At 41.8% G+C, this 21,783-nt stretch overlaps 1 protein-coding gene across 9 annotated transcripts in view; it reads right to left on the bottom strand.

Annotated features, from left to right (window-relative positions):
- ptprq (protein tyrosine phosphatase receptor type Q) overlaps nt 1–21,783 on the bottom strand; it is a 297,632-nt gene that overhangs the window by 113,664 nt on the left and 162,185 nt on the right. For all 9 annotated transcript variants that reach the window (XR_010976839.1, XM_068050461.1, XM_068050464.1 and 6 more), the window contains 3 exons: nt 17,954–18,136; nt 15,581–15,682; nt 6,827–6,947 (listed from right to left, as the gene is read on the bottom strand). Coding sequence is in view for 8 of the 9 variants with exons in the window: in XM_068050461.1 (XP_067906562.1) it covers nt 6,827–6,947; nt 15,581–15,682; nt 17,954–18,136 (406 nt within the window). In the remaining variant the exon portion in view is untranslated. The remainder of the gene's footprint in view (nt 1–6,826; nt 6,948–15,580; nt 15,683–17,953; nt 18,137–21,783) is intronic.

A 21,783-nucleotide genomic window follows, 5' to 3' on the forward strand; every position in this document is an offset into this window, starting at 1 on the left:
TATCCATGCACGAAGAACCTACAGTTCCCCTCCACTTCAGTGCAGAGTCCAATTGTTTCTTAAATAATTCTTTTTTTTTTCGCTCCAGTCTTCTATCCATAAGTCCATTCTATGTACTGGTCACACTTTCTATGACGAGCAACTTTCAGATATCAATCCTAAATTTACCTGCCACCAGTTGGAATATATTGTCCTCTGCCCTATTCACACAATTTAATTTGAAGTAATTTTACGGATTTAGCTTTCCCATTTTATCTACAAATATTCAATAAAATTACCTCACAATTAATTCCTTTCATGAATGAAAGGCTCAGCTTTATCCAGTCTTTCCTCATACCTCAGACCTCTTGAAAATGTTACCAAAAATTAATTGATGTCAGAGCATTTCTTATATTAAGTAAATAGTTTAAAAAATATATATTGTGTAGGGTAAGGGCTATGAAAATTAGATGACAGATGCTTAAGTTTAATTTTTGAACAAAATTATTTTCCATGTAGCAATGATAGATTAAATAATCAAACAATTAAGTCACTAGGGATGTGTGCACCTCAAACCTAACTTTCCTAAGGACATACTTAGCATTATTAGAAGGCTACAATTTTGAGAATCGCGTTGTGGCCTCCTCAACAGTATCATGTCATTTTACTTTTGTATTTAACTTTGTTGTTTCTTGCTTTTGCGATTTTTCTTCAGATCAATGTCCAGCTTATTTGTTGCCTTTGTTTATTCCTATGACCTAATGATCCCTTTACAAAGTGTTTCTTTAAATTGCTTTTACAGTTATCTTGCATTTGGCCTTAGTTGAATAAAAACTCGGGCCACCTTATTCAGCAGAGCAGTTCTGAAGTATTGCTGAAAACAACTTTCACTAGTGCAGGTGAAACTAGTTAGTTCTTGCAGGGGTCCCACATCTGATCGCTGACAGTTAGATTTTGTTAGCATCAGGTACAAAACATAGAATGGATCAATGTGCTAAGTTATCTTCTGGATTATTTTCAAACATTTTCACTTTGTTACTCATTTAACTCACTTAACATTTTCACTCCATTTTGTCTGGCAGTGTTCTTTTTCTTCTTTCATTTTGCTACATTACTGTACTGCCTCACTCGCTTATTCAGAGCTTTGTTTTATTGACTGCCAGTCCTTTATCTTCTTACTATGGCTTGCACCAATCTATTCACATGCTTTTCATTTGTATTATGTCAAAGCAAAGCTTACTCTGTCCTATCAGGACAATAGATATTTCTACCACCCTATTTTATGGCCACGTGGAAGCATGCATCCTTAAGATCATATTACCTTGAGGGGTATCTCACAGGATAATCTAAAACACAATGGCCAAGGTTTCCCATTCATAAGTCTAAGAGTAACTCATTAAAATTAATTTGTTATGATTAAAAAACATAGATCAATGCCTCTGAATCTTATAAAGGCTCCCTTGAATCAAAGGATTTACCCTTTTACAATGGTCCTCATCATTGTAGTGATTGCTGTATGAAAATTTCATCTTTCTTCATAGAGCAATGTCAGAGTGAATGCCACAAAGTCAGTTTTCCAGGAGACTAATTTTTCTTATGAAAGGACATAATGCCAGAAGTATTTATACATTTATAGCATAATGAAAGGTTTTTTAGTATAAAGGTATCAAAGGGTCAATCTTGAGAGAATGTAAAGATTACCGCCCACCACCGTGATGTAAAAGATCATGTGGGAGAGACATTTACCGCGCAGCTTTTGAAGGAGGCACACAGGCTAGTGTGAAATGTATATAGTTGCTATACACTAAAAATTAATGTTTAAACAATACAGTCTAAGAACCTCTCAGGCCAGATCCTATACGGTGGCAGCATAAAGAACCAAATATATAACATGGTGAACGGCGCTGGGATCGACGTCCTATACCCAGAAGAGAAAATTGCAAGCAACAATCATCCTTCAGCCAGAAGAGAAAAAACTTTAAAACAAGTAGCTGAAGAGAAAAGAAACAAATTACATACCGTAGAAGGAAGAGAAAAGCTCCACAGAATGGAAGCATAGCTGAAAAGCAAGCGATCGGGTGTGTCATTATACTGACGATCGAGAAATCCTGGTTTAAAAATGTCTTTGAAGAGCTTAAAAAAATTAATTTTCTAAAGGGCTCTGTGTGAGTGAGAGAAAAAGGAGAAAAACCCAATCCCTCACTCAGGCTGAACGTGGGAAAACCCCAAAAAGCACACAAACTGAAAAAAAGTCCAATAGTGAAAAAAAGCATGGGAAACCCCCGAACACAGCAGAGTCTCAATTAACACAGCTAAGCTGAAGATAAAAAATCATTAAAGCGGTCAAGCTTGAACAAAATAAATAAACGCTCGATAAAAAAGCAAAGGGGAAAACCCTTGAACTGCTTATCGAACAGCTCTGTCAAGTCCAATAGGCAGCTGTGTAAACATTTCGGTGAACTGTCTAAAGAAAGGGGAAGTTCCTACTAGAAGCCTATAAAAAAACAGGGAACACAGTCAAGCACCTGCTACACTCCATCAAAGCAAACTAGCCCGAAAAAAGTTCCTTAAAGGGAACACTCTAAAAAAGCTATAAAAATGTTAAAATGGATCAACATTTGGGAGTGCAGAGAGTTGCAAAAGTCACGAGGGATCCAATCAGACTCAAAACTGGGTGCCATGGAGGAAAAGGTTCCTCAGATACAGAATTGCATTGAAATTGGACAGCAAGTCTGAAACAGAGCAAGTACTGTAGCTGATGATATAATAGCAAGACAACGTACTGACAAAACAACAGCCAAATTCGATGAAGTCTTAAACACCTGTGATTCCTACTTCAATTGACGCAGCAATAATAGACCAATCCTGCAAGATGAGAAAAGACCTTGGTTCAGGTAAACTCCTGCAACTGTTCAGTTCCTTCACCAGAGGGCTGAACAAGAGGCACCAGGAAAAAAGGCACACTCTGGGGGGGAGCGGCGAGGTGGGGGGGGGGGGGAGGAGGGAAGAGCGAAAGACTCCTTTAAACCCTGCCAGCGCTGTGGTGCAAAAACTTCTCACAGGCATGAACAATGTCCCGCCAAGAGAGCAGAATGCTTTTATTGCAGAAAAATAGGGCATTTCAGTAAGATGTGCAGAAACAAAATCTCGACCACCTCAACCTCTAAAGGAAAAGTAGTTAAGAATACAGAGGTAAATGAAGTTACATATGCTCCTGCAGCAGACCAATCGAAATATTTTCTATGCGAAATCAATGATCCAAAACAAGCATTTTGGTCAGCAGACGTATATGTCAACAGATATATCACTAATTTCAAATTCGACACTGGAGCAAGCGTGACTGTCCTGTCAGACAAAAAGCCGTGACTTTCCACACACGTTCTGCAACCAACAGAAACTCAGTTACATTGCCCAGGAGGTGTTGTACTTGAAGTAAAGGGGACGTTACAAGCGACGCTTCAATATAAGGGAAAGCAGATATTAGAAACATTGTATGTCCAAAGCAATCAAGAGTTCTCACTCTTGAGTAGAAGAGCTTGTATTGGCCTTTATCTTATGAAGAACGTTGAAGAAGATAAAACAAGAAGAATCCAGGAGCCAGGACAGAGGGAGAGCCCCCCAACCTGACCTGAATACTGCAGAGAGTCTGGATTCCACCAGAGAGCCTGCACAATGCCGAGAGAACCTGCACAACACAGCACAGCCCACCATGCCACTCAAAGACAACCAGAGCGAGAGAAATGCAGCAAGTTCCTACAGGAGTGCTACATGGACAGAGAACTTGGGAAGAAGCAAGTCCAACAAATTTGTCAGGTACACAGACAAGATCAGAGAGAACCACTATTTTCGACCTAATTCCCAACTAGACCGTGGGAACGGTTGGCAATGGATTTATTCTTCTTTGAGGAAAGATCCTATCTAATTATAGTTGATTACTTCTCAAGATGGATCAAAGTGGATGTACACAATAACAACTGAAACAGTCATCAGAGTTTTACAAGAAGTTTTTGCAACACATGGTATACCTGATCAGATAGTATCTGATAATGACCACAATTTGCAAATGATTACTTCATGTACTTTGTGGGAGAATGTGGATTTGTTCACCTAACAAGCTCCCCTAAGTATCCACAATCAAATGGAGAAGCTGAGCGAGCAGTCAGAACCATTAAAACTATGTTGATGAAAAATCAAGATTTCCAATTTGCAATACTGACATACAGAACTACTCCATTATTGTGTAGATTAGGACCATCAGAACTCGTAATGGGAAGAAAACTTTGAACGCAACTTCCAATTCTAGCCAAGAAATTACTTCCAGGATTACAAAGCAAGGATTATCAGAAAGTACAAGATAAAGAAAAGTTGTATCGAAACAAACAGGCCCATAATTATAACAGAAGATACCATACAAGAAACCTACCAAAGTTGTCAGATGGGCAAAAGGTATGGGTACGAGACCAAAATAGAGAAGGGGTAATTCTCCAGAAAGATGGGAATCAACAGCGATCTTATCTAGCACAAGCTCAAGAAGGTTCTATTCAGAGAAATAGAAGGAATCTTATTCCTTTACATCAAAGACATCAATCAGTCATACAATTAAATGACTCAGATGATGAATCAAAAGTTTAGAAAGCACTGAACGCTACAAACCTCAATGAAGGCCATCCAAGTCAAGAAACAAGGGATCAGAGAAAGACAACCAATCTTCCACATCTGACGACAAGATCAGGGAGTGTTTTGAAGCCTCCTGACAGGATGAATCTATGAAGTCAGAGACTTGGGGGGAGATGGGGTAGCATGTAAATAAAAAAGTGAATGTATGTACATATATATTGGGATAAAGACTTGGGAGTAGATGTAATATAAAGGCATCAAGGGGTCAATCTTGAGAGAATGTAAAGGTTACCACCCACCATGATGATGTAAGTGATCATGTGGGCGAGACTCGAGAATGGTTACAGTGTGGCTTTCAAAGGAGACACACAGGCTAGTGTGTAGTTTATATAGTTACTATGCAATAAAGATTAATGTTTAAACAATGCAGTCGAAGAACCTCTCTGGCTAGACTCTAATATGGTGGCAGCATAAAGAATCAAATATATAACAGGTTGGAGATCAGTAGCATACAGTATTGGCCATGCCAGGCAGTACATTGTTTATACTGCCCAGGGAGTAGGCAGTCACTGTCAAGGGTTAAAATTTAAATATAACAGCAAAATACTGTGGATGCTGAAATCTGAAAAAAGACAGAAAATGCTGGAAATACTCAACAGGTCTGGCAGCATCTGATTAAAGGTCAATGGCCTGAAATGTTAACTCTGTTTCTCTCACCACAGATACTGCCAGATCTGCTTAGTATTTCCACCATTTTCTGTCTTTACTTTAATTAAAATTTAAATGTTTATTGAACATAGATGCATCCATTCTCTCTGAACATCTAAATCATTCCAGGGTACGTTTAAGAAGTGTCACAAGTCCAAAGGTTCCCCCAACCCAATGCCTTTTAAACTAAGTTTGAAAACACACGTATATACTATGTGTTGTCAAACCCAAATGGAGCGAAAAGCCTTCCTTCAGGGACTGACACTGTTCCTCTCTAGAGTTTGCTTGGCACACAACCCCAGAAAACACTTTACAACAATACTAAAGTTGCAGCATAAATGCCCCTAATTGGCTTATAGCTGGGTGGTGAAATTTAAACACTGCTGAGTTGCTTTTATCACAATATCAACCTGAGTTTAGTTATCATGAGAACAGAGAATACTCAGTAGGTCAGGCAGCATCTGTGGGAGAGAAACAGAGTTAACATTTCAGGTCGACGACCTTTCATCAGAACTTGAAAACTTTAGAGATGTAACAGGTTTTAAGCAAGTACAGAGGTAGTGAAAGGGGGAACAGGGGGAAGAACCAAAGAGAAAGTCTGTGATAGAGTGGAAAGCAGGAGAGATTAAATGACAAAAGGGATGATGGTGAAAGGTAAAAGGAGATGGTAATGGGTCAAGTAAAGAAATAAAAGATGTGTCTCGAGGAGGTGTAAATGGGAACAGCAGAATCATCAACATATATGCAGTCTGAAAATATGGGAGCAGAGGTTATGATTTGACTCGGTGTTGAGTCTGGAAGGCTGTAAAGTGCCTAAATGAAAGATGAGGTGCTGTTCCTCCAGTTTACATTGATTTTCATTAGAACAGTGTGGGAGGCTGCGGACAGAGAAGTCAAAGTTGGAGTGGGGCACAGAATTATTTTATAGCTAGAGTTCTTTCTCCTTTGGTCAGAAGGCTTTTAGGAGTCAGCCTGTGTATATTACTGGATTCCTTGCTCATAGTAAAGGTGTGCTACAGGGCACCAGCGAACATGTGCCTGAATGAGATCACGCCCATCATATTTTTGGGACCAACCTCGCCCAGTGGCTCAAAGAGATTGTGGTCTTGATTCTAAACCTGAACATTGAACTTGAGTCATAAGTACCTCGAACTAACTTCCTTCAGTGAAATGAGTCCTCAATTCAAGTCATTAAATAGAGTGCCGCTCGATATCAAAATACTCCATCTGAGGGAAATGTATAACATCCATCATGCCCTGCTTGAATCATCCTGTAGACAGTTTATCATGGTACAGCACTGACAACAGATGTAAATTATTCTACACTTCTGACTACCTTGTCCCTCTACTGGAGGATGTATGGGGGTGAGCAGTATATGGGAAGAAACACAGGGTAAATATCCATTTGAAAAATCTAAATATATTTGATAATATTAATTGTACAATAAATAGTTTAAAATGCCATGTATACAATGAATTATAATTTATTGTTAAAGTTAACAACCAATTTACTAAATCTTACCAAATATGGACTGTGTAGTACAGAATCACTCCATTTGGCTCCAAGGGAGGCTTCCATGACAGATGTACAGTGGTAGAAGACAACTGTTTTGATGTGAGTGATTGTGGAGGTGAGCCAGGAACTATGGATTATGGGTAAAAAGAGAGTTCGCTATGTGAATGTCGACTCATGCCATGTGGACGGAATATCAACAATTTGCATTTTTGATTTAATTCTGTCCATTTTAAATTAAAAATTGAGTACTGTCAAATCATAAAACTAAGTAAATAATTTAGTTTCTGTCAACATAATACAGGGGAGTTTAACATCTGTTATGATAATACCCACATTACAACAGTGACTGCTCTTCAAATGTACTTCATTACCTGTGAAGTGCTTTGGGATATCTGCTTCTTGTGAAAGGTACTATATAAATGCAAGCCTTTCTTTTTTACCACAAAACAAAATATGTGCCATATCAAGGATTTAGACTAAGTGAGCTATGTATACCATATTAATTGAATAAACATTAATGTTAGCTAAAATAAAAGCAAACTACTGCAGATGTTGTAAATATGAAATAAAAATAGGAAGTGCTAGAAATACTCAACAGGTCTGGCAGCAACTGTGGAGAGAAAAACAGAGTTGACGTTTCGATCCGACTCGAAACGTCAACTCTGTTTTTCTCTCCACAGATGCTGCCAGACCTGTTGAGTATTTCCAGCACTTTCTGTTTTTATTAATGTTAGCTAACCTTCTTTGAAAATCATTTCAAATAACTGCATATTTTGTTACTACACAATATTAACCATGTAATTGAAGGCTTAACTTTTGCACTGGGTTATGTAATCAAGCCTCTGGAATGGAAACCCGCAATCTTTTGACTCAAAGACAAGAGTGCTGTAACTGAACCACTGGTACCTACCACCGAGCCGCTGGATATAAGAAACTATGCTGCATACATGCTCTGAACCATATTTCAAAGCCCCTCCTGATCTATCAAGGCAATGAAAATACCCCTGTAGAACCCCTAGGGGGTGAAATTGCTTAATGACAGCAGTGCAAAACAGGCTACTTTTCTTTTCTAATAACTTCCTCTTCATTTTAATACATCTCCTTGTAGCATTGATACACATCTGAAAGATCCCAGGTTGCAATGGAAACTACAGTGCTGCCTTTATGGGGCAGAAACCCAAGAGAAATGGATCTCACCTAGAGTCTATCTCCAAAAATACCAGTACTCTTATTTAAGCCACAAACTCTCCAATATCTCCCTTACTTTTATACTAAGCCTATGATTTTTACATTCCACATACTTCATTTTCTGACACAGAATCCATTCCAGCCCTGAAGAGAAAGTTGCTATGCACATACGGATCACTACTACATCTTTATTTAACCAAATAACCATATCACATGTGTTGCCAAGTATTGCATTCTGGATGTGTAATCTCAAACCGAAACCAGTCAACAGCTACCCTGCAACTGGTGCTGTGCAAATCAGATGAAAATGAGCACCTTGCAGCTATTTCATTTGTTCCAGTTTCTCACAGTTCAAGAAGAATTTGTTGGCTGTACTGTTCATTGGAATGGATTTTTACCAATTTCAAAACACTCGGGGAAAAATTGGATAAGGCCTGATAATGGGTGCGGGGATTCCAAAGCACGTTTGTTGCAATGCAGTCAGCAAGTAAACTTTGTGCTGTCTCTTCATTTAGATGATGGTAGCTTGCAGTCCAGCACTAAATGCACTGCTGCGTGGTTGCACACCTCAGAAAGGGGCCCAAGTTCATGCAAGGCTAGCACCACGTAAAGCTAGCCTGTATTACCTAAAGCCAGCTTGCACTCTTAAAGGGGAGATGCATTCTGGCTGCAGTAGATGCTGAAAGCGTTTGTGGAAGCAGAAAGAACAGTAAAAATTGCACAACAGGGCAGAGATTGTGCTCCAAAGTTCTCTGATGCAGCACCGGAGGCCTTGGTGCAGGAGGTAGACAGGAGAGAGAGCGATTCTCTTCCCACAGGGGACTAGGAGGCCCTCCAGCGAAGGCAGTAGGAGCAGATAGCCAACGCTGTCAATGCAAGTGTTCCAGCCCCAAGGATCTGGATGCCGTGCAGGAAGAAGTTTAATGATCTCACATGAATGGTCAAGATCAGTGAATGCATCTTCAAATGCCACATCCATACAAATGAACCACTAGCCTCACACACTGCTCCATTCATTACAACCCATTACTCACCTGCCAACATTTTCAACCAAGCAAAACTCATTTATAGCCTCACCTCACCCTCACATTCTTCACACTTCTGCAAGCCTCACATTCACATCTCTTAGCTTGCAAACACTGCCAGCTATTCAACTATGGCAGGCACATCACTCAAACACATTGCAACACACTCATTGACACAGTTCTCTCTCTCTTGCAGGTCAAGGTGGCCCATAACTGTTGGCAACAGCACCTAACGGGTGAGTGTCAGGCACAGCTGCAAGCCCTCTCTCCCATAGAGGAGATGGTGCTGGTCATCATTGGAGTGGTGACTAAGGCCACGATCAGCAGCAGGGCTGAACCCATAGAATATGACCTAATTCACTGTCTCATGTCCCACTTTCCCCCCTCATCCCACTATGCCTTCTGATGGACAAGATGCAGATGGTGTAAGAATGCACCTTTTGCTTCCCCCACTCTCTTCTCTCACCATAAGCCCACACATGTGCCTCTCTCCTATCAGATACCCATAAGCTGTCACCTGGTCGAGCACTGGTGCAGGAGCGTGAAGTGCAAGAAGAGCAGGATACTGATGATGCAGAAACACTGCCATTCGATCTCTCACTCCCAACCACCAGCCCAGATACTGGTAGTGCACGGAATTTACAGGGTAGCATAGAGACAGGAACAACATATGTTGAACTTCTGGGCACAAATGGCCCAAGGCCAGGGCAGGGGACAGGATAGCACAGGTGCCAGCTCTCTGGACAGCAAGGTCGCACAAGAGTTCTGCTGCAGGTTGACTTGGACTTCAACGGGGCAGCATACTGAAAAATGCTGATGGGCATGCACAATGAAATGCTTGGTGCATTACCAGAAAGCCTGCTGTCACTATCAAGGAACATGGAAGGGTCCGGCTCAAACTTGGGCTTTGCGCAGAGCTTGCAGTCCATCCTTTCCAGTGTGGAAGTTTCAGCCAAATTCATGACAGTACTTGCACACTCAACCATTATGCAGCATCTGGTGGCCAATGTGTCAGCTTCCACTGCAACACAAACAGAAGCCACCCAACATCTGATTGCTGCAGTGGAAGCTCAGGCTGAGGTCATGAAATCTCAGCGCGTTGCTATGCAAGCACAGTTTGCTGCCATGCAGGCTCAGACTGCAGCATCATGGTTGTGGATACCAGTGCTCAAAGGGGTTTGCTGGGCTTCACAGAAATCCAGAAATCTGTCCTCCAACAGGCTATTAGTATTGCTGAGGTGTTGCTCCAGGGCAGTGGTAATGGCTCCATGGTGCACAAACCTGCTGTCCTCTCTCAGGATGACAGCATTCCTTCTCCCATTGCTACCACTTCACCAGTGCCCTTGCTGTTGCCTGTCAACCAGACAGCCCAGACTGCTGCCTCCCATGCCGAGGTGATGCATTCCGAAACCGGCCCTTCTAGGCCTGCTGAGCCATCTGCAGTCTTCCCCATTGAAAGTCAGCAGCTTTCTGCTAGCCATGCTGAAGCCACTGAAGTAGCACTGTGTAGAAGCACTAGGACAGGCAACAAACACCCACAAGACAGGCACTAAAGGAATGCACAAGGGTGATTAGTTGACTTTTGTACTGAATATTGAATGGTTTGTTTGGTAAAGTTTGCTTGGAATGGTTGTTTTGATGAGTCTTTTATTTTGGCATTGTGGCCAGGAGAAGGCTGTGATGGTCAGTGACAGAGGGATGGTAAGTTATGTGACTCTTGTAGAATGCAGATTTCAGGTTGTGCTCTTTCGTGAAATAAGGCTATCACAGACAGCCCAGCTAGAAAGGGGCTGTGTGTCGGTTCCTCCTTCCGTCCTCCTGCTCCTCAGCTGTTTGCCGTAACCCTGGTGACATGTTCTGTGCCCTCATGATGGCGAGGTTATGCAGGACACAGCAGACTATGACAAGTCAGGACACAAGCACCAGCAAATACAGCAGTGCTCCACCAGAACGGTTCAAGCAGTGGAACCATTGCTTGTGCAGCCCAATAATCTGCTCTATAGTCGTTTGGTAGTACAGAACTTGAGTATTTCTGAAAACAGAGACATTTTGTTGAAGCTTTTCGTCTTGCACTCATCAGGACAATACGGAAGAATACCAATGTCAGGGAAGCAACAAATTTATACTGTATGAGAAGAGAGTGCTGCTTGGTTGGCATGTGGACTCTGATTGGTGGAGGCATTGCCATGGAGAATGCACCATGGTTAACTGCCAAGCTTTGTTTGAAATTTAAACCAGGCAGCTTGACTCTGATTGGTCAAAGAGTTGCCCTGAGAAATGAACCAGCGAATGACTGTCACTTATTTTGTTTAGCTGAAATAGGCACAATGTGTGTACATGTTCTTTCTGTCTGAAAAGAACAGGACCCTGTGTATTAATATATGTAGCTTCCAGAACGCGCAAATGCACCAGACTGCGAACCCTACTGGCAATCTTAAATTTGTTGTCAGTGCAGTTCTTATCGCACTGAGGATTATTTACAGTTTCATGCGCTATAAGCTTGGCCTTATCGGCAACCTTGTAAATAGGGCCCAAGCCATTTGCTCACCATGCAAGCTTGATGCTGAAATAGGGTGAATCAGAGGCATCCTGCATGACAATGGCTACCCTGATCAGATCATTTCTCGCTGTATATCGCACAAACTTATGAAGGGGCCTAAGGCCGCCATTTATGGCCCTGGAAAGTGACCAGTCTACCTGAGATTACCCTGGAAGGGTAATGTATCCCAAAAATTTGAGCAACAGGTGAAGCTAGCTGTTTCGCCCTGCTACTATGCAGTGGCACCATATGTGGTGTTCGCCACTAACAGGATGCTGCCGTCAAGCCAAAAAGACGTTCTGCCTATCACACAAATGAGTCATGTGATATATGAATTTCAATGCCAGTGTGATGCTAGGCATATAGACCGTACGTCCCAAAGACTGGTGGATCATATCAAACAACATGTCCCTTCCGCTGTTCACAACGGGCAAGGTACGGGTCGTATCAACCAGCCAGTGCTTGCAAAACTTGTCCAACATTAGATGTGATTCCGCAATTGGACAAAATTTGCTAAATAATCCTCAGTGTGCTAAGAATTACACTGACAACCAATTTAAGATTATCAGGAGGGCTCGCAGTGTGGTGCATTTGCTTGTACTGGAAGTTACATATATTAATACACAGGGCCCTGTTCTTTGCAGACAGAAAGAACATGTACACACATTGTGCCTGTTTCAGCTAAACAAAATAAGTGACAGCCATTCGCTGGTTCATTCCTCAAGGCAATGCCTTGACCAATCAGAGTCAAGCTGTCTAGTTTAAATTTCAAACAAAGCTTGGCAGTTAACTGTCAGTCACCATAAACTGGTGCATTCTCCATGGCAACACCTCTACTAATCAGAGTTCACTTGCCAACCAACCAGCACTCTCTTCTCATACAGTATAAATTTGTTGCTTCCCTTCCATTGGTATTCTTGCGAATTGTCCTGATGAGTGCAAGACGAAAAGCTTTCACAAAATGTCTCTGTTTTCAGCAATATTCAAGTTTGCTCTATGATGGTTCTTGTGGCAGCATGACTCTCATTATACATATGTTGGCCACTTGTGGTTGGGTTGCGCAGTGGAGTCATGAGCCAGGTGTTAAAAGGATAGCCTTTGCTACAGGATCCTCAAGTTTGATATGGTGGCTTAATTACTGAAGAAACAGCAGACTGACATAGAATAAATGCATCAAGACTTCAGCCAGAATAGCAGGCATTTACTGGCATGATGTGCTGAGGATGGTTGTATACTGACTGCATATTCAAGGAGAGGTATGCTTCACAGTTGCAATGCATCTCAGCAGTTAGATGTGGTGTTCACAAAGCTATGTGTGTGCAGTCGATAGCATCCTGCACCATAAGGAAGCCCGCTATTCTGGTAAAGTCAGGTGCACGCTTTGCCTGCTTCTCTTTGGTCAGATAGAAGACATGAAAACCCTTTTCCTGGCATAAAAGAGCATTAGTCACCTCTCTTTTGCAGCAGTGGAGGGAAAACTGGGAAATGTTACAAATGTCACCTGGTCTAGCCTGGAAGGATCCCTACGCAAAGGAATTCAGGACCACGGTTACCATCATAGCTACTGGCAGTGCCATCCTTGCTCTGCTTTAAGGATGCAGGCCTGCCTGCAAGGGGTGCCTGAATTCTGTGAGCAGCTCCTTTGTAAAACTTACATAGGAACATTGGAACAGGAGTAGGCCATTCAGCCCATTGAGCCTGTCCCGCCATTCAATGAGATCATGGCGATCCGTGGCCTAACTCCATATACCTGCCTTTGGCCCATATCCCGTAATATCTTTGCTTAACAAAAACCTATCTATCTCAGATTTAAAATTGACAACTGTTCTAGCTTCAACTGCTGTTTGTGGGAGAGAGTTCCAAACCTCTACCACCCTTTGCATGAAGAAGTGCTTCCTAACGGTCTGGCCCTAATTTTTAGACTATGCCCCCCTAGTTTGAGAATCTCCAACCAGTGGAAATAGTTTATCCTTATCTAGCCTGTTTTTTCCTGTTAATATCTTGAAGACTTCGATCAGATCACCACTTAACCATCTAAATTCTAGTGAAAACAGGCCTAATTTGTGTAATCTCTCCTCCGAACTTAATCCCTGTAGTCCAGGTATCATTCTTGTAAACCTACGTTGCACTCCCTCCAAGGCCAATATATCCTTCCTGAGGTGTGGTGCCTGGAATTGCTCACAGTACTCCAAGTGGGGTCTAACCAGGGTTTTGTACAGCTGCAGCATAACCTCTATGTCTTTATACTCCAATCCTCTAGATATAAAGGCTAGCATTCCATTAGCCTTTTTGATTATTTTCTGCACTTGCTCGTGGCATTTTAGAGATCTATGCACCTGAACCCATAAGTCTCTTTGGACATCCACTGTACTTCACCTCTTCCCATTTAGAAAGTACCCTGCTCTATCCTTTTTTGGTCCAAAATGGATAACCTCACATTTGCCCGCATTGAAATCCATCTGCCACAGTTTTGCCCATTCACCTAGTCTGTCAATATCTCCTTGCAATCTTATGCTATCATCTAGACTGTCTACAATGCCACCCAACTTTGTATCATCGACAAATTTGGATATATGACTTACTATGCCATCATCCAAGTCATTAATGAATAATGTGAATAATTGAGGCCCCAACACAGATCCCTGTGGGACACTACTAGTCACATCCTGCCAATCAGAGTACCAATCATTATCCCCACTCTCTGTCGCCTACCACTCAACCAACTTCCTAACCATATCAATAATTTTCCCACAACTCCATGGGCTTCTACCTTAACAGTCTCTTCTATGGGACTTTATCAAATGCCTTCTGGAAGTCCATATAAATAACATCCATAGACATTCCCCTGTCCACTACCTTCGTCACCTCTTCAAAAAATTCAATGAGATTTGTCAGGCATAACCTTCCCGTTATGAATCTATGCTGGTTGTCCCTGATTAACTGAAATTTTTCTAGGTGTTCAGTCACCCTATCCTTGATTATAGACTCCAGCAACTTCCCCACCACAGATGTCAGGCTAACTGGTCTGTAATTTCCTCCACACACACTCATCCTGGCTTAGGTTGAGGTAAAAGAAATGCTCCCGGATGACCCTGAGTGGATAAGGTCTCCTACTGAGATCCCTCATCCACCTCCTCCCTCTGTGAGCAGCTTGTCCTTTCCTGTACTGGCTCATCTGTTCTACCTCTCTCTCATGGTGCTCCAAGAGGAATGGTAACTACAGTGCACATATTACTGACCAGAACCCTTGAAGTCAAAACCAAGGCCTTCTCCATATGAAGCACCACTATCTACCGTCTTCACCAACTTTGGACAACTCTGCAAACTACCAAGCACTTCGACAAACACAGACAGTAAAAATCAATCTGAGCATGGTCGATAATCCCTTTAAATAGTGCTAGTGAGGGGATCCTTCCTGCTTCCAAATGCATGTTCAGCTATGAGATGTTCAGAGAGAGAGCATTAGCTAGAGCCACAAGATCGGAAATGGCAATTCTGGTGTCAAATCATCGTGACATCTGCCTATTCTGCATACCTTCAGCAAAGGCTTCTGCTACTAACCTCCCCAAAATGACGTCCAGCATGGGTCAGGCCAGATGAGTGTGTGTGCAGTGCAGATGCCATTCTGGCTCCAAAATAGCACTGTAGCACTGCAACTGTGGGTACTACAGAGCCGAATTTGCGGCCAGATTTCAAAAGCTGCATCCAAAATGATATAAGTGAAGGATTCAGTTGTACGAACAGTACTTTTTATCCTTATGATTAAAAGCGCAACCCAAAAGATAATATGGTTTAAAAATTTTCTTTCTTTTGGGCCTCCTTATCTCGAGAGACAATGGATACGCGCCTGGAGGTGGTCAGTGGTACCATTATTCTAAACAAATAAACATATTTCTGTCCAAAAATGAATGTTTCAAAATGATAAAACTGTCCCTTAACGCGCAGGTTCTATATACTTTATTGCTATAGTTGAACAGTAAAATTTGACAGTTTTTCAATTATTCTTACCACCTTCTCCACTTAAAATATACAGTGGTTGGCTTTGAATTCCTTCACCCTTGCTAGTACTTGCAGATATTTTTAAGGAGTATTTTTCATTAGCTTTTAAACCTGTAAAATGTGAATACAGAAAATATTTTATTTAGAAATCTTGTACATACTTAGCAAGAATATTTATTACATAAAGTTCTATAATGTCACAAAATATATTTAGATTACAATAAAATTTAGCTGCAATATATGTTATGATCAGAGGGATAAGATCTGAGTGCATAGACTTGTTACATGTACTAACACCAGTGCTGCTGGGAAAAGTAAGGGAACAGCTGTTTTAAACTTTACTACTTAGACTGGATATGGGGGTGAGCATTCTTCTGATTTCTATGTGTAGCCATATAGTAAATGTGTTTGCAATGATTTCCTTTATTTGGTATTTCTAGTGAATTCATAATCAAGCTCTAACAGAGTATTTTAACAGCAGCAGACAGGCACCTCAGCACCCAAGGAGGCCACCAAGTAATACCTCCAGCAGCATGAGCCACCACCCCTACCCCAAAATCCCCCCTGCCTTAGACTCTGACCCCTCTCCCTCACTGGGCCCTAGCTGATTGTCCCCAGTGAGGCCCGCCCCCACTTACCTTTTTGGAGGCCAGCTTTCATCGTCCTCTTCTCACTAGGTGCAGTCCCAGCAGTGGCCACCGTTCCTGATGGAACTGAAGAGCTGCCAGCCCTCCAATTGGCTGGCAGCTCTTGGATGAAGACGGGTCATCCAGCCTCAGAGGAGCAGAAGCCATGACTGAAGCCAATTAAGGGCCTGAGCCACACAAAACAACAGCATGGCTTCCAGGCCCAGCGGAGGTGGGCTCACCCCAGTTTTCTAGTGGTAGGGCGGGGCCATAGCCTCACCATTAAATTCTGGCTCCTGTTTCTCCCTTCACAAGGCTTCCGGACCTGCTGAGTATTTCCAGCATTTTCTGTTTTTATATCTCCCAATTTTATTGGTTCACCTATAACTTATGTTGCAAGTGACTGAAGTCTTGCAATGAAAAAACAAATTTTGCAAACAAAAACCATTTAATTTTAACACTGTTTCACAAAATAATACTTCACAAGCTAATCTGTACAAATTTTCGTGTGGATTAAATATACATAAAATAGTTATGGAAGAAGATGTGTTATTTTCATGATGTAATAGACCAAACCTCAGAGCGACTTATAATTTAAAACCTGGTACCAAATTTATTGATTAGTTTTACGATGAATTGTATCATGATTTGTAGACATAGCAAATGACAGCGATCTCTGAATTATTCAAAAGTAAACCATCAGTTAAGGTCTGGCAGCATAACTCGTGCACCACAATGAAGTTTGATTTATGAATGGGGAGTTTTCATTAACCTTTTTTTTTAATTTTTACCTAATTTTCCCTCATACAGTTCTTACAGGAGCAACTCACCATTTTCTATCATACAACTGACTTGTTTCGGAAGAACAGAATAGTCTTATACCACAGAATATTTTATTGCTTTGTTTTTTGTGGGGTGGTGTAGTGAGGAACAAAATAGGCTAGTTAGGTTTGTTTATACCAACATGAATTGGAAAGCTGTGGTTTCAGTGAACCTGACGATCATTTTAACCTAATCCGCCCAACTAACGGGATTGAATCAGCCAACTGTGCTGCATAGAAAGTAAAATCAAGAGGGGTGTAAACCGGGCAGCCAATCTCTTCCAGTCAGTTTCCTGCTGGGCAACTTAGATTAAAATTACCCCACTTATTTATTTTTCTGAAGATACTGCTTTCCAAGATTTATGTTGCAGGTTTCTCATTGTCGGAGCGTTCACATTACTGAGAGATGCTCTACGTAATGAACAAAATTTAACATTTTTGTAAGCAGGTTGAGAGGTAATTAAAAGAGCACCATTTAAATGATAAAATCTTTAACAAACCTTTAATTCGTTCGTTTCCAAGACCCAATGTGATGATGTAAATCATTATAAAACCCTAAGCCAGAATGCATTTAAAGGGGAAAATTTGAGCCAATGCTTGCAAAATAAAAACAGTTTTCTGGCAAATCAGAAAAGCATTTGTCTTGCCAGCTTGAAAAACTTGTATCATGACAGCTTCTTTCAGTGTATGACCAGAAAAATATCTCCTGAACCATTTTTCAAGAAGGTGTTCCTTGAAAAGATCACTTTCCCCTTTAAATGCAGTTACGACAGAGCTTCACCTAATTGGTTCACTATTACATCTGGGCCTGTGTGATGAAGTGAATTAATGTATAATTCTTTGAAAACATAAAAACAAACCAAATACCTCAATTCACATAAAAATCTCTAATAAAAAGAAAAGTAACAAATTTCTATGATTTTACGTTAACTTACCTGTTATAGTGATGGTCAAATTTGTACTATTTGTAATGAGCTCCTCACTATTATTTTGATTTGTAAGGTAAAGTGTATAGAACTGGATAATTCCATTGGGAGTTGCTGGTGGAAGAAAGGATATTTCAACATCCAAAGGAGAGAGAAATATATATGTGATATTTTCTGGTGCACTATCCGGAACTGTAAAATAAATGAATAATCAAAATAAAAATAAATTTCAAACAGTTTTTCAATTTCCCTGGTGAATATTGATCCAAATGTGCAAATAAATGACATAGTAACAACAGCAGGACCTACATTTTCTGAAAGTACGAGTATTCCACCAGATTGGTGGTGGGGTGTATTTTGCACTTGCCACTCTCTATGAGCACATATCCCAGCTGATATTCTGGGGTCAGGTTCATTTAAGTTTCTTGCACTGGTTAGGGAGGGTAAACTAGTGGTTTTCCTATTCCTAAAGGTCATCCAGGCACAAGTATGAAAAAATATAGAACATGGCCTAAAAAATCCATACGACCCCAACCCTAGCACTTAGAAAAAACAGTAATAACTGATGTCTTCCTCCCCTCCTCCAAAAAAAGGAATCTGGGTATGCCAATCAGCCCCCTTACAATCCCCTTCAAATCTTTTTTGCACCTTCATCTTCAGGTGTCTAAGCCTTGAACGTGAACTGGATTGGCAGATGGGTCCCACTTTCACCATTGTATTGACTGTATTCCAAATCCTGGTCAGGGCCCCTGGAGTGGTGGCTTCCAATTTACAGAGCCCAATCCCTTAACCCCATTCCCATTTATCTTAATAGATTTGTAGGAGTGGGAGGATGCTTTGTGGCCACAGGACCACAAAGGAGACTCTGATGAAGGGATGGGATCCATACAATTTTTCATTTTATCAGAGCTACAAAGCTTTATGACTTTTCTTTATCTGTTAAAATCATTATGAACTGATTTAGAAAATAATGAAATTAACTGTAACGTGTTCAGTAGTATTCTTAATAAAATATTCAAAGCTGGTAAATTATAATTGAAATTCAGTCGCACCAGAAAAAAGAAACTTATAACTGCTTCCAATAAAGGGAGAGCAAGAAGTTCAGAGAAATGGATAAGTAGGGAGGGACTGGGTTGTAATAACTGAAGGTTATTGAAGTAATTGCATTTAAATAAATGCAATTTAAAAATACTCTTCAATTAGACAACTTTAGTAAACTTGGCCAATATTTGAAAGAAGAAAAAGAGATGAGTCCATAATTCTATTGAGTTAATCCTTCAGTGGGATAACTTGCTGGTAGTGTTAAAGCCACTGCCAAATTTTTTTACCTTGTAGTTGTCGTTACCATTAACTAGAAATTAATCAAAAATAAAGCAGCATAGTTATGGCCATCAGTGATATCCAGGACCAAGTCTCGAAATGAAAGGCAAAATACAAAGTAAGTGAACCTTAGTTGGCACCAAATCAAAACAGATGAGTAGACAAAATGACTGATGAATGCAGTTTCATGAGTTGTGTTTCAGAATGCCTGAAACTAAGAATTACACTATTGTGCCTATGCAAGACATATTGGAGGCTAAATTTGATAGCCCCCAAAAATGGGCACAGGGATCACAGTTAACACGTGTCCATTGTCTGCAATGTAAGAAGCTGCCTGTTGTTTTAAATGACTTAAGCATCCAGCCAGCATGAATCATGCAGTTTATTGGCTGAATGCTGAGCAAAGGGCCAATATTGTGAGTGGCCAGCACCAGTTACAGTTTGGTGTGCACTTCTTAAAGCTAGCCTGAACCTCTTTAAAGGGAGGTGCTTGTGGCTGGAGCAGGTGCTGTCAGTCGTGCAGGAGGTGAGTCTGATCTGGAAAACATTGAATAATGGTACAACATGGGAGAGCACAGGCCCCAAGGTTTTTGGACACTGTACTGGAGGCCTTGGTGGAGGAGGTGGAAAGCAGGAAAGATGTTCTGTACTACAGGGGATGAGGCGGCCCTCCAGAGACAAGCTCAGAAGGCAGTGTGAGCAGATGCCAGGAGTCAAGCCTAGATGCAATGCCACAAGAAGTTCAATAACCTCACAGGAATGGTCAAGGTCAGTGAATGCATCTTCAAATGCCTTATCCTACCAAATGCACCACTAGCCTCAGACAGTCCTCAATTCACTGCACCCAAATCATTCAACGACCAACAATCTCTATCAATCAGGCAATCAGAACTCATACCTGATATTCATACGCTCCACTGCACCCTCACACATTTAGCACTGCTGCAAGCCTCACACCCACATCTCTGCCAGCTATTCAACCATGACAGTTACATCAGCCAAACACGTTGCACCACACTCACTGGCATACATGGCTCTCTCTCTCGTAGGACCAGGTGGTGCACAATCAGAGACAGTAAGAGCTAACTGGAGAGGGACAGGTGCACCTGATCCCAGTGGAGGAGACAGTGCTGGCCATTATTGGAATGCTCATGGTAAGGCCATGGCCAATGGCAGGGTTGAAACCATCAAAGATGACGGTAACTTCATACTGAATACTCATTCTCACATCCTACCTCTCCCCCTCAGCTCATACTCTCTTCTCATTTACAAGCTGCAGATTGTGTAAGCACGCATCTCTTACTTCCTCCCACCTACCCTCCCCACACCACAACCTTACCCTTGTATCTTTTTCTTTTGAGACAACCAAGAACTGGTCAGGCAGTGCAGTAAGCGCAGGAAGACAGTGATAAAAAAGATGCACCTACACTCGATTTCATGCTCGCAGCCACCAACTCAGATACTGACTGTGTGTAAATTAGAGGACAGCAGAGAGACAGGATTTGCATGAGTGGCCCACAACCAGGGTAGGAGGCAAGGATACCTCAGGTGCCAGTTCAGCAGAGGGTGAGGTTGCACACAGGATCTGCTGCAGAGGACTTAGACGAGCATTTCAATGGGATATCCTATCGAAGATCGCTGTCAGATATGTACAACAAAATGCGTGGGGCATTGCAAAGCCTGCCAGAAAGTCTGTGGTCAATGTCAAGGAGCATGGAGGAGCCCAGCAACAAGTTGGCGCATTAGCATTGTTGTCAGTGGATAGCCCTTGTTGCTCAGCAGCCACCCTTGAGTTTGCTGTGGTGGCTGATATGTAGCTGGCACAGCAGACACCACAGAATGAAGGCAGGATATGGTGCATTGACCTTCATGATTCTCTGCCTCTGGTCAAACATCTGCTGGATGTTGAGGGAGTAAAATCTCTTTTTGTTCCCTCATAGGGCAGAGTCGACATGCAGTGCCACAAAGCATTGTCTGTTCAATCAATGGCACTCTGCACGATGAGGAGGCCTGCAGTCCCAGTGAAGCCACTTGCTCACTCCACCTGCTTCTCTCTGGCAAGAGACAATGAAATGTAGTTAGCTCGCAATGAATTGAGATTGTCAGTGACTTCCCTCACACAGCAGTGGATGGTAAATTGCAAGATGCTTCAATTAACTCCCGCTCTAGCCTGGAAGGAGCCAGACGCAAAAAAGTTCATTGCCACGGCCACCTTCACAGACAATACTGGCAATGTGGTCCTTGCCCTATTCTGAGGTTGCAGTTGTGACTGCAAGCAGTAGCAGATTTCAATCAGTACATCCTTATTGAAGCTCATACTTTGCACACGTTGTTCCTCGCTGAGGTTGAAGTAGGAGAATTTGCTCCTTGAACACCCTGAGCGGATATGGCCTCTTGTCCTCCCCCTCCTCCTCCTTCATCTTCCAGCAGTTTGTCCTGCTCTGCGTGGCCTCTGTTCATTCTCCAAGTGATGCTGTATCCCAAGGGGAATTCCTACTAGTGCAGCCATGTCTGGGAGC

Source organism: Heterodontus francisci, chromosome 18, assembly GCF_036365525.1.
Source record: "Heterodontus francisci isolate sHetFra1 chromosome 18, sHetFra1.hap1, whole genome shotgun sequence".
Classification (NCBI taxonomy): Eukaryota; Metazoa; Chordata; class Chondrichthyes; order Heterodontiformes; family Heterodontidae; genus Heterodontus; species Heterodontus francisci.